Here is a 20407-nt window from a genome sequence, read left to right on the forward strand (position 1 = left end):
TGTACATAATTTTTTTATTTTAATGAAACAATTTTTTTAAATTTAAGCTGGATATAACTAGTTTATGTTTAATTAAATTGATATGCATGAAATTTTATTTTCTTTGAGTTCTCATGATGAAATGTATAATTTCTTAATGCAGATTATTAGAGCTGCCATCAATAAAAGGAAAAATATTAAAACCAAGATTTCAAACGTAGATTTAGTGACTGAAACAGACAAAGAAGTTGAAGAATTCTTAATCACTAATTTTAAAAGTCATTTCCCAGACCATTGGTATGTCATCTTTTTTTTACATTTTTATTGTCACTGAAAGTAAAACTGAAAGAAAGCCTATTTCTTTAACCATGTTTTAATATAATTTTAGAAATTGTTTAGTTTAGTACATTTTTAATACATTTGCATTAAAACTTGAACTTTATAATGCAAAAATGTAATCAAGTAATTGAAAAAAAAAAAGACATTTTGTTTTTTGCCTTTACTTTTTTTCTCCCATTTTTTCTGGCAGTGTACAAATTAAAGGCAGCATTTCTAGCATTCGAATTTAAGTGGAACTTAATACACATAGAAATCACAAGTCATTGACTAAACAAGCTGTAGTCTAGAAGAGCAATAAGCAAGAACATATTGCACTTAACAGGTTACTAGACAGAGTGCAACGAATAACGGTTATTTTCTCAATTTGTCAAATTTTGCATCCTTAAGAAATATTTCTTATTAAAACATTTATTATTTAATAATATATTTCGTAAAAAATATTAACCAGGAGTTGAAAAAAATATGCATCAGATACATTTTGTTCATTAATTATTAAAAAAATAAATAAATATAGTTCAAATGTCATTCACACATTTCTGAGTAATTTAGTATATGACAAAAGTGTTGCAGAGATGAATGTTCAGACTGTCTACTTGAATGTATGTAATCAATATTAATAGAATAATTTGTATAATTCACATCACTTTGTCCCTCTGAAGGGATCACCGCAACTTTCAGGAATTACCAAAAATAAGTATGTTTGCTTTTTCATAATAATTTTTGATGAATACTTTAGGTATCTCATTTTAGCCCTGCTGTAATTTTTTCTACTAAGGGGATATCACTGTGACCTCATCAAAATTTTTCACTATTCAGCATTTCATTCTTTCACTATCTTTTAGAAAACACAAATAAAATGAGTCACTATAACACCATCATCTAGTTTTTTAAATTTTTGTTTATAAGCGATAGAAAAATATGCATAATTTCAGGTATCTATTTACAGGGTATCTGCGCACCTGGAAAGTGATGAATTTCGGTATTGAACAAAATTTGTCATGAAATGTCATGATTTTAACTATTTTTTAAAAAGAAAAATCATGGAAAGTCATGGATTTAGGTCACCGAAGAATTTTATTTCTAAAATGGAATCCTTCCCCCCCCCCCAATTTCATGGTGTTAATTCAATTTCCGGCACTTAATCCAACCTAATTATTATTTTTTTTTCTAAAGAAATTTTTATTATATGAGGAAAAAAAAATCAGTCATATTCTCTTTTGATCTGGAATTTTTTTCTCTTGAAGTAACTATATTTTATCTTTTGAAAATAAAAAAAGCATGAAAAAAAATGAGTGAAATTGAAAAGTAAAAACATCTGCATTTCTTATGAACAAAATAAGGAAATGCAAGTTGGAGCCTGTCCTGTTTGACCATAAATTGTCCACACCCTGTTGACATTGAAACTACTATGTGGTGTACAAAATGAATTCTATCCCTTTTGCTTTTTTTTTATTCGATTTATTTATCTTTTTATTTGTTATTAACTGTTACTTTTTTTGTTAATTGTTAACTTTTTCTTTTTATTCTTCTTAGTTTGCTTCTTTTTTATAGTTATTCATTGTTAGTTTCTTAGCATTAATTGTTACTTTTTTTTGCAGTTCCTTGTTAGCTTTCTTTCTTTTTTTTTTTTTTTTTTCTTGTGAGGTGATCATCTTTTGTTGAAACAAAATGTTACGTAAAGAAAAAATTAGAACAATGATCTTGTGCGGAAGATTAAACATTAAGATTAAGGAAGATTAATTTGTCCGTGAGTGCCGGATTTCGGGTCCTATACTGTATCACAATATATTTAAAATAGTATAGAAAATTTAAATCATGCATTTGAGTATTTACTTTTTATGGAAATAATTCTAAAGAATGTTTAGCAGTTATTTATATTGATTTCTCTATAGTTTTTACATGCGATATTTTTTATACTATATTATTTATTACAACTGCTTAATTTCGAAATGAAACACGCATTCGAGGAGTCTTAACTTATGATTGTCTACTATATTTAAAACAAAATACTGCCACATTTATTTTCTCCTTCTCACTGTCAAAAACTATTAGATGTTAGGTTTTTTTTTTACGTTTCTAAAAATGAAAACCTTTTTTAAAAAAAAACAAGAAAAATTTAATTAGTTTGGAGGTAACTAAATTTTAAAAATTTTAGTGTCTTATATCCTGCTGCGTCATTCAAAATAGATTTTGAGATAACTATTTTCTTAATTCTTGTGTTAGATATATGAAAGTCTCAACTTTGAAATTTTATCGCTTACAATGATTTTTCTATTGCATGGCAGAATTCTAACCTGAAGGGTTACCAAAAAAATGCATATGTTTTACATTATTTGATGGACACTACGATTGTTAAATATTCTCCTTTAGTTTGTTTTATATCCCCGAATATTCTATTTCTGTTCAGTATTTGACGAAATTTGCCTATCAGCAAGTTATTTGGTTCACTGGATAATGAAAAATAATGTTTTAATCTTAACTGTAAATTTATTAATTTTTTTACATTTATTTATCAAGTGCTTAATTAATTATTATAGTTATTAACTAGAGTGATTAGGTACAAAATCCTTAAATCATTTTTATATTGGTAAAAAGAATAACATGTTGCAAAAATATTAGCAACGAAATAATATTTTTTTATTGACGCAAATGAATTTCGTCCTCATATACAACAAAGATTACGGTTTTTTTTACCTTACTTTTTTGAATTTGACGAATTAATGTATTTTAAACGATTTCAATATTTTGCCAGTTTTGCTGAATTAAATATCATGTTGTTCATTTTTAGAATTATACATAAAACTCCATTGTTTATTTTATTTTGTTTAGATCAAATCCTTAGCTGTTAGTATTATAGATTAGACTTGATATTATATTAAACAAATCATACTTGTTTCTTAGCTGCCAGCACTTTTCTTGTTATAATGAAATAAAAATTTCAACAATAACTGTAAGAAGAAATCCACATCAATGATTACAGAGATGATTGTGCTCCGAAAAAAAATCCGGATCTTGCTAACCACGATCTGGAAGTTTTCGAAAACCCGAGGTCTAGAAGTTTCAATAAATCATCTGTCACATTTATGTATAAAAATTCTTGTATATTTAGAAATATTACAACTAGAATTTATTCCTGGCATCTCTTTCATTTGTAAATATTTTTCTGGTAGAATAATAAACGTGATTAGACATAAAAGTAAACTTATACATAATCATCCATTTAAATTATGCTGCATACAATTTCTTTAGAATTTCATGTTTTGAAATGTGTCATTAATGATTTCACTTAAAAGATTTTCAGGATTTTTGAGTTGGGTTCCCAATTACCCCTGTGATTATCGGATAGTTTAAATTTATTAGATGTAATGATAATGCACAATGCCATTTTATTGTAACATTTATTTATATATTGTATTTCTATAGAGCTGGTCTTGATGCTACTTTGTTATATGTAAAGAACAAGTGTGGACGTTTTTTTTTATAAGTTCGGACAAATTAGGAGTTTGTTAATACATCCCAAAGGGATATTCAAATAAGTTGTTAACAAAGGGTCGTTACTCATTATTTTTCAATGTTTATGAGAACACAAATAATGATCACTGAAAATCTCATGTCATAATAACATTGTACTCATTAAAAGTATCAGAATTTAAAAATTGTATAGCTGTTAAAGGGATCACAAAATAATGTGGCGTAACAATGGAATGGACTGAAAATGAAAAGAAACAACTAAAATTTTGAATCCGTGAGTCATTACAACTTTCAACTTTGAAAACTACATGGAAGTGTGCAAAAATTATAAATACCTGTCATTAAAAGAAATGAAATTATGATCATCGTCGTTGTGATGATTAAATCGTCATGAATCAAACATGTAAAAAATTATTACTCAAGTTTGAAATTTGAATATCTTAATCTGAATTTACATCATGTTAAAAATTATTGTAAAATGTATGGAACATATTTTTTTTAAATAATAAAATAATCTCGAAGGGTAATATTTTTTGGTCATTCGAATAACTCAATTGATAATGTAACTCTTTTATTAATTCGAGCAACACAAGGTTCAAAGCTTTATGAAACTTGTGAAATATTTTTATATATGGGTTCTATAGCCTGGTATATTCATAGGTATATTCATTAGATAAATTTGCTAATAAGCATATCTTGTCAACACTTGTTATAACTGTTTGAATTTTTAGTTTTATAGGGGAGGAGACTACTGGCTGCCACCTTACTGATTCACCAACATGGATTATAGATCCTGTGGATGGCACAATGAATTTTGTGCATCGGTAAGAACTATTTTTCATATTTTAAGACACTGTATGACTTTTCTTTTAATCATCATCTAATTTTTTGTTTCTGTGGATTCAACAAAAATATCACCCAGCATAATATTCTGAAATTAAAAAATAACTATTTTGCTAAAAGTAGTACTGTTCACTTATAATCGCTTATTTTTTGTTAAGTTTTATGCTGTGTTAAGTTTTTATAAGATTAAGTTTTTGGGAGTACAAATTAGTTCGGGCCGTTTTTAAGAGATGGCTCTGCTGTTATGAATGTTTCGTAGTGACGACTGGTTTCGGTGGTTTCAGGAAGGTTAAACATCTGTCAATAATATTCAGTTTATGTTGCTTTGAGTTTCATACAAAAACCCTGTTTTTTACTTTGTTGAATATGCCAGATTTTGTGGTAACGAAGCACCATTTGCAGGAGGTTTTATGTTTTGCTTTAATTGGAAGAAAAGTGCAGCTGAAGCACATCAAATTCTTGTTTATGGTGACAATGCTCCAACTGATAAATCATGTATGGAAGGGTTTCGACGTTTCAAGAATGGTGAATAGTTTTGTATACTATGAGCTGGTACAACCTGGTGATTCCATTACGGGAGATCGGTATAGGCTACAATTAATTCGTTTGAGCCGTGCATTGCGAGAAAAACGGCCGGAATACGAGCAAAGACATGACAAAGGTATTCTTTTACCTCACCCGCTGTATTTGCTGGACATTGCTCCGTCTGATTACTGGTTGTTCAGACGGATGCAGCACGGTTTGGCAGGTCACCAGTTCACTTCTTTCGCAGAAATCAAAAATTGGCTCCTATCTAGGATCGCCTTGAAAGACGAGATATTTTTTTCGCGATGGAATTCGAAAATTGCCTGAGTGGTAGAAAAAAGTAGAAGCCAGCGATGGACAATACTTTGATTAATCTGTTAATTTATTTTGTTCTGAAGTAAATGCATTTTTGATCACAAAGAAACAGACCGAACTAATTTGTACACCCAATATATTATTATATAAATGGATTTATTTAATTTATTTTATTAATAAATTTTGTTATTTTATTTTATATTAAGATTTTTTTTATTTAATCTTATTAAGTTAAATCCTTATCATATCAACAATCCATTATCCCACCATAATTTTAAAATTCTTTAAGTGCTGTATTTTCTTTCCAGCTTGTCTATTAGAAATAAATTTATTTTCCTTACAAAAAGTTCCTGTAAGTTAAAGTAAAGTATTGATTTAAAAAACAACAATATTGTTAGTTAATGTATTTAAAGTACACAAATATTCTTAATTATTTTCAACACACATACTTTTTATTTAATCTCTTTTTTTTCATGCAATCACCTGCTTGGTTTAAGGAATATATTTCATTTACATTTTTGTTACTTAAAATTATGTTTAACCCCTTAAAGCATTTACTCATGTCCGACACTAGCAAAAGTTACCAGCAACGGCTCACACGGGCAATCTTGTATCTCACGTTATTTTATTTCTAATGCCTATCTGAGATCCGTTCTAGTGAAAATGAATTGACTAGATTATATTAAATTTATTTACCATAGATGCAATATTTTTCTTGTGAAAACCATTTGCATTTTGTGTCTTGTTTTGAAAAATTTATCGGATAATGAGTGACTCTGGATGATTAATGAACGTACTAATTTATCAGAAAGTTTCAGCGATGAACTCTCCCGTTGATATGGTTTGGTTTTAATGTTTTGAAATTTAAAATAAACCAGTAGTCAAATTGTTTAAACTTTGTTTGTACAGTGATTTTTTTATGAACTTTTACTCAAACCCTAGTCCTCCCCCCCCCCCACAACTGAAATTGCGAAAAATAACTTACGCATACCTATATATTAATTTTCTGCAAAAAAAAAAGAAAAAACTCAATGATTTTTTGCCATTTTCTCGAGAAAAAACTCGTGCTTTAAGAGGTTAAATAAAAGAAAAAGTTCTTGTTTGTTAGTTATGAATCTTGATTTGAAAACCAAGATGCTTGAGTACTTTAGTAACAACATTGTTATAGTTAGATCAATTATTATGATTCCCCATTATAAACCTCCGTAAAAATATTTTATTATACATTTAACGCATATTTTGAATATGTCAACTAGATTTGAAAATAAATCCTAGATTTCATTAAAACAAAATTTACTGCAAATATTCAAATCAAATATTTACTGCAAACATATTTTCTAATCAAAAAGTGCAGCTCTTTTTTCACTGTATTTTAGTTATTAATTTACTGTTTAAATTATAAAGCATACTAGCTGAATACCCATTCTTTGCACAGGGTAAATAAAAAAACAGGGTTCCCACAATCCTTAAGTCCTTAAAAACTGCTCAATTTTTATTTTAGAAAATAAGGACCCTCAAAAGAACTTAATTTTGGTACAAGGCTTTTAAAAGTCTTTAATTTTTCAGCATCACTATAGTTGATAGGAACAATTTTTCAGTTCACTTTTTTAAAACAAAAAGTTCTTTTATCATCTAGAATTAGAGCATGCAGGGTAGAACATTATACAGAGGCAAGGGTATGTGTGGGAGGGGGCTATAGGCAAGGGGAATAAAGCATGTTCTTTGATTAATATATTGGTTCTTTCATTAACATATTCTGCCTTACACTTATCAATTTTTAAAGTTGTTTTTTCTGCTGTTATTTTTTTAGCTCTTTTATTTTCTATTTATTCCCACATTTTATTTTATGCCTCAAATTATGCAATTTTTGTAGAATTTGAATTTACATTATACTTATTTACTAGCTTGTATATTGTATTCTAAATTGAGCATTAACCTGTAATGAAACTATATTGCTTCTCATGTCAATGCATATATTAAAAGAAAGAGTTTGGTTTGACTTACAAATCTGAAATTTAATATGATTAAACCATCAATTTTGAGCATCAAAGCCCTGTTTTTGCTTTTATTCGATTTCAATTCTGTGAATGATTGCCTTTTTAAATTCTTTTATAAATGATAAATGAGATTATTCTAATACTTTTGTTTAATTTACTTTGCCAACTATTGCATTGCATTGTTATTTTGAAAAAGCTGAATGAGAGAACATTCCAAAAAACAAAATGTCTTTTTTTTCTTTCAATTACTTGATTACAGGCTTATCTGTATATGAATTTATTCCAACTTTTTTAGTGTCATTCCTTGTGGCAGAATTTTTTCGAACTATCTGCGACAAAACTCTCTAGCACTAATATCTTTCTGCAAGATACTATTAATAATAAGAAACATATATGTTGTAACAATAATGATACATCGGTTTCTATACTTACAGCAATAGATCAGTTAGATTACATCAATTTAGGATACTATGAGCTTAAATTGAGCGTGTCAAAAAGTGATTATCTAAATTCATGATTCAAATATTACGTGTAAATTTCTGTCGAAATGAAATTTTTTTTTTAACTTTTCAAAAGAAAAATCTTTCTGCAAGAACTCTGAAACGTTCTGCGACAATGTCGCCCTGTCGCTGCAACTCTGCCATGGAGGTTTCATTGTATAATAAAGTTCAACTTGAATTTAAGCATCTTGAAGTTTTTACATATTCGGAATCTTTATCTGACTGCGTTAAGCTTGCAGATAAATTTGGATTTAAGAAGATGCAGACTTATTTTGCAAATTCAACTACTGGGGTTACAATTTAGTAGGGTAACTAACAGATCAGCAGTTTTAGTTGAATATCTAGTAATTTAGAAACAGCTTGTTTTCCTTTACTTTATAATTTTGAAATTTTTTGATTTGATAATGAATTGAATAATAATGTCATTATTTATACCATTTATGCAGTAAACCTTTTTATTAACTGAATATTATTAAATCTATGCTTTTCTTGAAAAATTTAAACTTGTCACCAGAATTTGTCTAACATAAATTATGATAAATAAATTCCCATTCCAGTCTTTGAAATTCAGCGAAATACTTAATTTTTCTGTAAAAATTAATTTTTTGTTCCCATAATGTTTATTAATACACTCACGCATATATATATATATATTTATATATATATATATATATATATTTGTCTGAGATGGCACTAAAATATTAGGCAATTGTATGCTAGGCTGATTGTGCTCCGGAAAAAATCCGAATTTCCGGAATTTTTGCTAACAGTGATCCAGAAGTTTCCAGAGATCGAAGGTCCAGACGTTTAAAAAAATCATTGATCACAGAAGTTTCCGGTAATCAACTTTTCAAAGGTGGAACTTAAAAACACAGTTTATTTTATTTGTTTGTAAGGGAGAGCTAGAGAGATACTTTATAAGCTTATATTCATGATTAATATTAATTTTTTATCAGTAAATAGTTGTTATAATCATAAACTCAAGAAAGAAAGACATATTTGTAAATTTTAATTACTTCTCCAGGTCATCAGTGGTATGGGTAAAATTTTAAATATATTTTAAGCAAACTAAGAAATATTGAGAAAAAGGGAAAAAAAAACCTTGTTTAAATTTTTTTCAACTTAAACTATTTTTTTTTTTTAACTCAAGAAATTTTCCGGAATTTTGTCTTGGGCTCACAATCACCCCTGTGTATGTAAATGTGTCTCCTTTTGAAAATATGTATCTAAATATTGGGCTACAGAATAAATTTTCTTTCTTAAAGTATTTATAAAGCCATTGGCTGAATGAAATATAGTGTGGCAATACTTGACGATAATTGTTTTTATATTTATGAGGATGAATTTAAATATTAAGTACATACCAGTTTCCAACTATCAGAAGATGTGTATAAAGATTGATAGTTATTTGATTATTTATAGTTTGCAACAGTTCTGTAAAGTTTGATTTGGCAAGGATGTTGAAATTTATGCCTTTTTAAAGAATTTATTTCTTTTTAAGATAAATCACGTTTCTTTGTAGTTTTCCTTACACTGCAGTATCCATTGGATTGAGTTTGGAGAAAGAGGTTAAGTTTCTTCATAATTTTTATTATATTTTTAACTCCTCTTTGATTACTTTTAAATGTATTTATTTTTGTTATTCAGATTGTTTTGGGCATTGTCTATAATCCTGTGTTAGATAAAATGTTCACGGGTGTAAAAGGGAAAGGATCATTCTGCAATGGAGAGAGACTTCAAGTATCTGGAACTGAGGGTAAAGATGGATTCCATTTTTTTTTATTTGCTTTTTTAAAGTATCTGTAATTCTATTGCCATTGACCTGCTCTAAACTATTTGTATTCACGCGTTTAACTGTAGTTTTTCGATATTTTAAATGAATGAGTATAATAAAACCTTTTAAAGTGACATTTCATTAATAGATAAAATATACTTACAGGGTATCTGAGCACTTGGAAAATCACGAATCTCGTTATTGAACAAAATTTGTCATGAAATGTTGTGAATTTAGCTATTTGAAGAAAAAAGAAAAATCATGGAAAGCTATGGATTTAAGTCGCCGAAAAATCTATTTTTCAAAATGGAATCCCCCCACCCCTCCAATTTCATGGTGTTCCGAATATCTGAATTAGTAACAAAATCCCCACTCACAGTCATATTTCATTAAAATATAAAATATTTTATCGTGTTCTTTAAAAATTGTGGTGTTCTTTTGAAAAGTGGAAAGAAAAAAAAAACATCATTTCTAGAGCGAATTATCATTTAAACTTCGGTTGTTTCCGAATTTTTTATAATTTTTTTTTCATTTCATCAATTTAAATATCCAGCTGAAGCAAGCCATTCATTGGTGAATTTTTTTTATACAGAAAAATTAGGAGCACTTCTTTCCTTTCCGATGAACAAGAAAAGTATCTTTTGAATATAATTCTGCAGAAAAAAAGAAAAAAAATTTGCTTTTGTATTATTTTCAACTATTTTATTGCTTCAACTCTTTCTTCACTCTATTTTTTAAATTTAAAATCTATAAATATGAAGATGCAGAGTATATCAGTTTTGGTTATAACTATCATTTCAGTTAATGTTATTATAATGCTTTTTTAAATCTATTGTTGTGTTTTTGTCGGAGAAAATAGTAACTTGGGAAGTCATGAAAAATTCTTGGAATGAGTCATGGAAAGTCATGAATTTGAAAAGATAGCAGTATGTAATAAATTCCTTATCAATCAACTCAATTAAATTCAATAATAATTCTTAATTAAAGGTAAAGGCAAAATTACCTTACCTGCAATTTCTGTTGTTCTTCAATTTTCCCGGTGAGAAGATGGAAAGCTTTTCTTTCGCTTTAAAAAGGATCGCTACTCTTGTAAAAATAAAAAGATGTCAATAATAAAAAGTAACAAGTTCTGCCATTAAAGGAGTTAACTATTTCCTTTTAAAACATTTAATATTTAACACAAAACGTAACAAGAAACATAATTGATAACGAAACATTAAGCTTTTTTGAAATGAGCATTACATATCAACCTCTTCTCTCTGAGGCGATTATTCCCCTTCTGTTTACAAAACTTCCGCCTCGCTACAGTTACAGTTAAAATTTTAAAGTTAGATTGTTCGTCGCAGTTTCTCGACACAGTACTTACTAATCCTTCTGAACAATGTCTCTATTTTACTACATTTCTTGCTACTAAGAACTCAGAAAATCTTAAAAATCTTAGAATCTAAGAAAACTTAAAACTAAGAAAATCAATAATAGTAAAAAAAAAATTACAAAAAAATTAAGATTCTCTTATACTAAAGTGCTTTGTGAATGTTGAAACTAATGATCTCCGTAGAAGTTCATTTGCTTCAAACCATTGTTTATTATATATATATTTTTTTAAAAGTCAGTTGATTTAAATCAATGAATTTTGGTATGAAACCTTAAAATTTTAATGTATTAGAATTTCTGCTAATAATTTTCTCTGTTTATTTGTTAGATTTATCACAAGCCTTAATATTAAGTGAATTTGGATCTGACAGAAGTCCTGAAAGCAAAGAACAAATTTTTCAAAACTTGCATCTTTTTATGGAAAAGGCACATGGGTATAAAATAAACAATTTCTTAAAAAAAAAAAAATAGAAACATTTAGCATTTTTTAAGAAAAATAAATTTAAGAAAAACATTTATGGATGGTGTTTTCAATCTAATTGTAAACAACAATGGAAATAACAATCTCAGCTGCTTATTACAGCTTATTTTGTGAGGTAATATCAACCGGATAATTTTGTTTTCAATCAAAGAAATGAATTAGATAATTTCTGATCTCCAACCTGCCTTATGTCATAAGATATTACGTAATTCTGCTGAGTTTGAAGTGAAAATTTGTTTTAGTTAGCAAGCTGTGCACCATCTTACATTAGTGTTAGCATATTGTTCAAGCAACAATATTAAGTTTATAAATTATAATTCAGGTTTAAATTTGAAAATTGGCATATATTATTGAAATGGCATGAAGTGTTTTATAACGATTCTTTTTTAAAGGGACTTATTTTTTTTTTCATGTTTACTTATTTATTATTAATCAAACCATGTGTTACTTCTACTGAACACTACTATTTCACAAGTAATGTTAAAATTATATACCCTTTATAATTTTAACATTAATAAAATGATATAAGCGTACTGTCTTTTCACTATTTTTCTTATTATGTAACGACATCTTTATTAGTTATTGCATGTGGTATTTAGACTTAGAATTCATTGTAAGCACAAGTGATAAATAAATAAATACAGCTTTTTCAAGAGCTACTATTCAAAAGAATCTCAAAACACAATGAATATGTTCTGAGCCAAATGGCAACAAAATACACGTGAAACAGTAACCCGGAAGTATTGGCTGTAAAGAGCAACTGCAGTACTTCCTAGTGTATAAACGACCATCCATAAGGCTTAATCCTCTTTGCTGTCACAGAAAATTTGTGTTTTATACACAATGAAGGAAACAGGTTGATCACAACATTCTATAACTAAGAGGGAGAAAAGGAACGTGCATAATCTCCGGAATTTTATTGTATGCTCTGGAAAATTGACATTTTACGAACTCAATGAATACCAGGCCACTTAAACGTATTAATTCTCGTAGTATGATTTGTTTTTTGTCTTTACGCACTACTTTCATTTTAGATTATACATAGATAACATGATTCATAGATAACATAATAGATTAACATGATTCAGATATTCTTATTGTTTGGAATTTAATATTTTTCGCTAATTGCATTCTTAATTCATATTTATTCTTTATTTCAATTCAACTTTAAATATTTTAAAAATAAAAAGTTTTTTTAATATTATATAAATAATACAATTTAGGAGCTGATATTGATTGACGCAAGATTATAAAATCCTCAAATCTGTATAAAAAGTTTTAAAAAAAGAATGAAACAATGTTAGAAGATTTAAATGTTTTGAGAAATAATGAGTTGAAATGAGCAAAAATTTCTTAATTAGCACGTTTTATTTCATAAAATAAACACTTTTTTTTTTTAAAAAAAAGGGGTGTTACTGCTCTTTATTGGCAACCATTTTATGGGTGGTTTATACTGACCAATGGAAAAAAGAATTAATATACATTTTTGAATTATTAGCCAAGTTTTTGCAATGATCGATGGCGATAGTAATATTGTGCATAGAAAAATATATAATATCCATGTTTTGTAATGTTTTTCTTCTGTTTTTTATTCTGTAGAGTAAAACTAAAATAAGATTTATGATCAAATGGAGAACTGCTACTGAAAAACTTAATGAGATACTTACTAGTTAAGTACTAGCAATGTATGAAAATATATGTCTCAGTTTAATATTTTGATAGATGAAATTAAGAGTGCTGAAAGGGACATTCTATTAATTCAAAATAATCAAAGCCTTGAGGGTGTGAAATATAAATTTCAGCAGACTGAAATATTATTTTAGACATGAATATGAAATCAATAATGTAAAAATAAAAAATGGTGTATAGTTATAAATAAATAATGTAACAAACATAAATGGTTTACAAAGAAAAGAGATTTTTTTTCTTCCTTATTATAAAAATGTGCAACAACTGTTATTTTAAGTTTTTTTTAAATTTCAAGCTTAATAACAGTTTAGTTATAGTCTGTGAACATTCAGTTTATACTTTAGTGTTCAGTTATCAATAGGTTAACTTTAAAATTACCTAAAATATTTTTTAGCATTTAACACCATTATTGCTGAAGTCACAGTTTTCAATAATCTTTTCGATACTAACATTAATTTCATTAAATTAACTGGAAAATTGCTTTAAAAATCCTGTCTAAAACCTTTTTTTTTTTCATTCTAAAATTAAGGAAAATATCATTAAAAAAACATACTATTGAATTTACTCGAATACAAACATATTATTTAATAAATAATATATTGGATAAGTAATAGTTGTTTAATAAATAATAACCTACACTTTTTACCTAACCATTGCCAAAATTGCTGTTTAGACTTTAAAAAAAGACTATTTCATAAACTCAATGCTTGTTATGTGCTGCCAACAATAAAATTTGAAAAACTAATTTTTGTTAAAGTTTAAAAATAAAGAAAGTTTAAAAATAATTTTTGTTAAAATAAAAATTCCTGACATATTTGGGCAATTTTTTAAACACTAGAAAATTATTTCATGTCAATAATTTAAAGTCATACAAAATTTAAAAACTATTTGCAATAAATTTCTTATAGAAAATATAAAAATAAAGCTTTTATATTTTTTTACTTAAGAAAAGAAATACGTTTTAAGAATTGGCTTTTAGATTTGCTAGCTTATTTCTTATTTGTTGCAAAATTTTATTAGTATTCTCTGCCTTTATAGAATTAACAGGGTGCGTAGCATTTTTAAAAAGTGTTTAAAGGTGCTTATTTTCGTTTTTTAAAATCCCTTAAAGGTGCATTTTTCATTGGATGTTTTTAAAAAGTGCCTAATTTTCCCTTTACCATGTCGATTTTTGCCATGTGCAAAAAGACACTGTTCATGTAAAAAGACACTGTTGTTTGGGTCTTGTGAATTCTATATTATTTAAATCTAGCATTCGGATGATGGGGTCAGCGGCTCTAAACATGTGTGAAGTAGCCAGCGGACATGCGGATGCATATGTCGAATACTCTATCCATTGCTGGGACATGGCAGCTGGAAAAATTATTGTTGAAGAAGCTGGTGGAACTGTCATTGATCCAACTGGCAAGTATATTTAGTTTTATGTTATGTGTCCACCAAGTTACCTGTTCCCTTATTTTGATGTTCTATATCTAACATTATCCTTATACCATACATGCGACTGTATTATGCTCTTAATTTAATTTAATTTTATCTTGTTTTTATATATAGTTTACATGAAAAGATATTCCTACAAAAAAAAAAAAAGCTTTCTTGCTCCGATTCATTCCTAAATTTCCTTTCTAAATTTTTTGTAAAGCTTTGTACCACTCATAGAGATGTATTTTTTGAAAAATATTCTTATTTTTCTTTTTTGGTATAAAAAGTTTTGTTTATTATCATCAGTGAGAAGGATGATATTGTTTTTACTGTGATGACAGTTCATCATAGTCTCTTGTGGTCAATTTTAGTCTAACATGCGATTCCACGTCCAGTAATCTATTTCCCAACTCAATGTCCACACATGCTGCTGAAAAAGTGACTTCACTTAAATATGAAGTTAGAAAAGGCAAAATATTTCTGTTGAGACTGGATTACATATTTGCTGCCATGTTAAAGTGTTTATCTGTCAAGAAGGATAAAAATTATATTTCATAAAAATAATCAAAAGAAGTAGAATTTATTAAGATTCAGAAGATTTTGCATAATTTTTTAATGATGGTAGCAGGGAATTTGTTTGATTTCTGACATATTGCGTCTTGAAAAACTTTTGATTGGAGGCACTAAATCTTAGTGATTTGAAGGGTGTCAAATAATTAGTGTAGATCAAGCATTTTCATGGACCCTCAAACCTTTAAAATGTAGTCCTAATAATTTGTATTCAGCCCTTTAATGCAAATTGAAGCTAAAATATAAAATTTATATTTTAAAGTTCCTGCATAAAATAATTTTTTATGCTTTTTTTTTGGCATTTTATTTAAAAATGGTCAAAAATTTTTTTTATTTGTAAAGTATGTGGGCAATTCCATATGTGACGGAATGACATTTTGACTTGCATGATGACAATTAATTGAAGTTTCTATGCATCTAATTTCAAATAAACATTATTTTTTCTCATGCATATCATTATTATTGGTATAATGTGATTCATAAACTAAAAAAAACGAATTTTGTATTTTTTTTATTTTTAATTTTATGAACTTTTCACTTGTGTGACGGAATGACATTTTGGCAACCAAGCTTTCGGCATGCCGCTTAGAACTGGTAGTTTCTGTGAATTTTGCAACTATTATTTTCCTGAACAATTTTTTACTTTTAGTATAATGTGCAAGCAATGTAAATTGTGAATTGGGAAAATTAGCCTCAGGTTGGCTAGCAGTTATTAACATCTATTTGCTGTGACGGAATGACCGTGACGGAATGACAAAAAGTTTAGTGAAAGAAAGTCTTCATTTAAAAAATGTTTTATTAATATGTAAATGATAAACTGAATGTAACAGATAAACAGAATTAATATTTACGTAAGAATCAGTTAAAATTTCAACAATTTGAAAATTAGGTTGTCTCAGAAGAGGTTTTATATCTAACTTTCCAATGTCACATCTTATCTTCGTTTTCAGGAAATTTATGCATAAATCAATTTTTGTCCCATGTTCTTTAAATACTTTAACATCTAAATCGTCTTTGTTTATCAAAGTAATTTGCGCTGCATATAAATGTGCCTTTTTTTTCGCAGTATGGGACAATGATTAAAGAGCCGACCGCATACTCCTCAATCATATTTTCCATTTCCTCTTCAAAACAGTGGCTTTTCAAATCATACACTTGGTTTTGGTTGAAATTAGAAAGCATTCCAATTTTGATGATTCGCTTCTCAACTACATGAGCATCAAGTGCAGGTCTCTTGTTCCTGGCAATGCTAATGTAGCAAGTGTCTAGCTGAAGTCATTCTCTTTTGCCCTCTCTTAAATAGAATAGCTGGACATAAACAAAACTTCAACGATTTGTTGCTTCGACTTTATGAAATCATAAAATTCTTTTACATATTATGGGCCGTTTTACAGCAGCCAACATCTTGTTTGGCCTTTTAGAACAACATCACAATTACATGGTATTTATAGGTGCATGTGCTGTGAGGTATTAATGAAATACACTTAACAAAAATGAGAATAAGAACAAAAATGAGATAAGATACACTTTACATCAATATATGCTTCTTTATGAAAAGCCTCTTTTAAGGCCATAAGTATATATTGCATCTGCACTCTTCGTTACTCTGTCAGAGTTTGTATTATGACTGAATCCTTCATACTTGGGGGCTTGTAACTAACATCATCTTGACAGTAAAATTTTTTTAACCAAATTAAACAGCTCATCAACATTACTTTTTCAACGTTACATTACTTTTCTTTTGAGTTCGATGTTAAATACTGCTCACATAAAGACTAAATTAATTTTTTTACCTCTATTGGTGATTTTGGAAGTGAGTGTACAATTTTTTTTTATGGTGAGTGTACATTTTTTTTATGGCTTTACCAAGAATCTGCAGGAATTTGTATAGGGAATTTAAATTATTTGTATGTGAAGAGATTGGTAGAATTTGATTTTTTCTTTGTTTACACAATCTCTGCACAACAGCGTTTGCACTTCTGAGTTTTTTAAGTCCAACTTTTGTCGCGGAAGCTTTCTTCTCTGCCTTTCTTTCTCTGTTTTTTTTCTTCATCATATCATGGGGATCTTGGTCTTTTCAACATTTTATCTGTCTTTCAACAGCTGTTTTAGCCATTAGGTTAATTGAAAAAAAAATAATTCCCTAGTTCTTGACTAAGCTTCTCAAGGACTCGTTTTGTCATTCCATCGCCGAAGATGTGTCATTCCGTCACGCTAATTATTGGAAGTTAATAATCAAATGCATGGAATTTTACAATTTCTCATTGATTCTTATGCCACATCTGCTTTATATTCCAAAATATACACATTTTCATTCAAAAACGCAGTTGCTATTTAAAAAAATATACTAAAACATGTGACGGAATGACACAAAAAAAAGTTACTTTTATTTAATATATTAAACTTAAAATGACTTAAAGGCTATGTTTTAAATGTTTAACTTTTGTACTATATGCATATTTTTATCAAAATATTGCAAAAGAAAGATACATTTCTTTTATTTTATAAGTATTTTTCAAGAAAACAATTTGAGCACAAATGTGAAGAATTCACTTGTCAGCCATGTGATTACTTTAGAATGCTGCCAGATTCAAAAAACTTAAAATTATCAAAAATTAAACAGTAATATGTAGACTTTGGCTATTTTTGAACATATTTTTAAAATTAAAATATGCAATTCATAAAAAAAAAATTTCACTTAAAAGTTGACACTTTCGTGGAATTGCCCATGTAATTGTTTACATAATTTTATAGGATGTAACTTTAAATGGCACGGGTTTGTGGTTGTATGACGTGGGCGAAGTTACTCCACCACCGTGACTGAGCCATAGTTGCTCACTGGGTAACGATAAAAGAGTAACAGGCCTGGATAGCCTGGTCGATAGGGTGCTGGGCCCATGTCCGAGAGTTCGTGGGTTCGAACCCCGCCGACCGAAGGCTCCCCGTGTAGTAAAGTGACTGATGCACGTTAAAGCTGTCGAGTCGCAAAACTCCTCCATTTTCCCATAACAAATCAAAACCTCTGGGGGTACTGGACTGGAGATCGATCGTTCTCTGATTCAGGTCAAAATTACTATGTGTGCATGAATGAATGGATGTATGAATGGGTTCGCCCTATAAACGGGTGCGACTTATGGTGTGGCAGAAGTCGAATTCTCGGCCATAGATGGCGCCACTTAAAAACAAGAACAATCGCACCCCTTCTGCCTAAACAGGCATCCGTCAACAACAACAAGAGAGTAGCAATTCTGGCATTTCTAAGGTCAATAGGAAATAGACCCAAGTGCCCGCCATTAACCGAAAAAACGAAAAACTTTAAATGGCAAAATAAAAATTTTGATTCAAATAGTTTGTGAGTAATAAAAGTTATTCAGTGTGTTTGTGTGCACACTGTAGTTTTATTCTGCGCAAAGCTAGGTTCAACTTTAAATGCAATAAAATATAAATTTTGAATTCTAGGTGCACCCTTGGATTTAATGTCACGTAGAGTTCTTTGTTCATCCTCTCCAGTTTTAGCAGAAGTTCTTGCCAAAGAATTGAAGCATATACAGTTTCCTAGAGATGAATAAGTACTGAATGAAATAGTTATCAACCTATATTTAGTACTAATTATTTGTTATATTTTTTTTTAAATTTTAAGAATTTAATTTCAGTCACTTTATAATTTGTTGTAAAAATATAAACGTCCTTGTAATATTTCTGCATGGATATTATAAGATAATTTATTTACATGCATTTTTTGAAATAAATGATTATTTCTATCAATGAACAATTAGTTCAATTTTTTCCATTACACTTACAAAATAATAATTAATATTGAAACAATTTAAAATTTTAAAATCTAAAATGTTTTTTAAATAGTCATGATTAGGGCTGCAAGTTTGTTTGTTGCAAGAAAAAAGACACCGAAATTTTGAATGTTACGCAGATTCTAAACGCAAAAAATTTATTAAATAAATGATGTAAAAGACAGTATATTAAAGTATAATTTCTGGCCGAGTTTGAAAAATATAAGTCAATATTTAGGGAAGATCATTCGTATGCGTAGCAGAATATTTATCTGATTTCCAGCTATTATTCGCTCCGAAAGAAAAATAATAGTTTTTAGATAAGGGACACTTTATTCACGTCAAAATATAGAAAAGAAATAAAAATAATAAAAAAAATTTCTTTCATTTTAAAAAGTTAACCTTTGATCGGAATTGAACTCTGGACCCCTCAGACTACAAAGTTCGTTGCTAACATCCCCTCGGCGATGCTGACCATGCCACGCCACACACGCTGATGCCACGAATATTAAGCCTAAAAAACTTTCCTGCGGTTTTTCAATAGAAGCTATTTTGGTCCATTGTGGGCCCCCTAATTTGTCTATAAAAAATTCCTTTGGTGCGATTGTTTAGTATAATAAACTATAATTTCAGGTCAAGTTTGAAAATTATAAATAATATTAGAGATAGGGGGGGGACATACGGAGTCATTCGTATGCGTAGCATCGGTGTTCGAAATTTCGTCGATTTTTAGCTGTTATTCGATCTTTCAAAAAGAAAAATAATAATTTTTGGATAAAGACCACTTTTATATATAATTTACGCTATTATATATATATATATATATTGTTATGTATATTATACATAGAACGCTATTATATATATGCATACATATTAACCTATAGAGCCATATTGTGGGCCCTATTACTATTTTTTCTGGTAGGATACACAAGTACCTGGTTATATAATACGTGATATAGTTTGAATATTACTGATCAGTATTAAGGGGAAGTATAGGACCGTGTAGTAATGCAGAATATTGACTTAGAATTTTCTCATTTTTACGCTATTATGTATATACATACATAGGGATGTATTGTGTACCCCCTATTCAGCCTATAATTATTTTTTCTATTGAGGTACACCGGTACCCACTAGTCTAATACGTGGTATAATTTTAATATTATGGGTCAATATATAGGGGGGATATAGAGCCATGTTGTGATACATAATATTAACTTCGAATTTCCTCATTTTAATATCTAGTATATATATACATGCATAGTAACCTATAGGGAAACATTGTGGGCCCCCTATTAGGCCTTAAATTATTTCCTTTGGTAGGATACACAAGTACCCAGTAA

General features: G+C 28.5%; 1 protein-coding gene across 1 annotated transcript in view; it reads left to right on the forward strand.

Moving 5' to 3' along the window:
- Window positions 1-19045, forward strand: part of LOC107442959 (inositol monophosphatase 1) — a 20264-nt gene extending 1219 nt beyond the window's left edge. Inside the window, exons 2-8 of the mRNA XM_043052870.3 lie at window positions 143-276; window positions 4521-4613; window positions 9492-9537; window positions 9617-9725; window positions 11446-11551; window positions 14540-14691; window positions 18736-19045. Of these exons, the coding sequence (XP_042908804.1) occupies window positions 143-276; window positions 4521-4613; window positions 9492-9537; window positions 9617-9725; window positions 11446-11551; window positions 14540-14691; window positions 18736-18845 (750 nt within the window). The 3' untranslated portion in view covers window positions 18846-19045. The remainder of the gene's footprint in view (window positions 1-142; window positions 277-4520; window positions 4614-9491; window positions 9538-9616; window positions 9726-11445; window positions 11552-14539; window positions 14692-18735) is intronic.
- The last annotated feature ends 1362 nt before the right edge of the window (window positions 19046-20407 follow it).

Source organism: Parasteatoda tepidariorum, chromosome 2 (assembly GCF_982258835.1).
Source record: "Parasteatoda tepidariorum strain Cologne lab strain chromosome 2, Ptep-v5.0, whole genome shotgun sequence".
NCBI classification, from domain to species: Eukaryota; Metazoa; Arthropoda; class Arachnida; order Araneae; family Theridiidae; genus Parasteatoda; species Parasteatoda tepidariorum.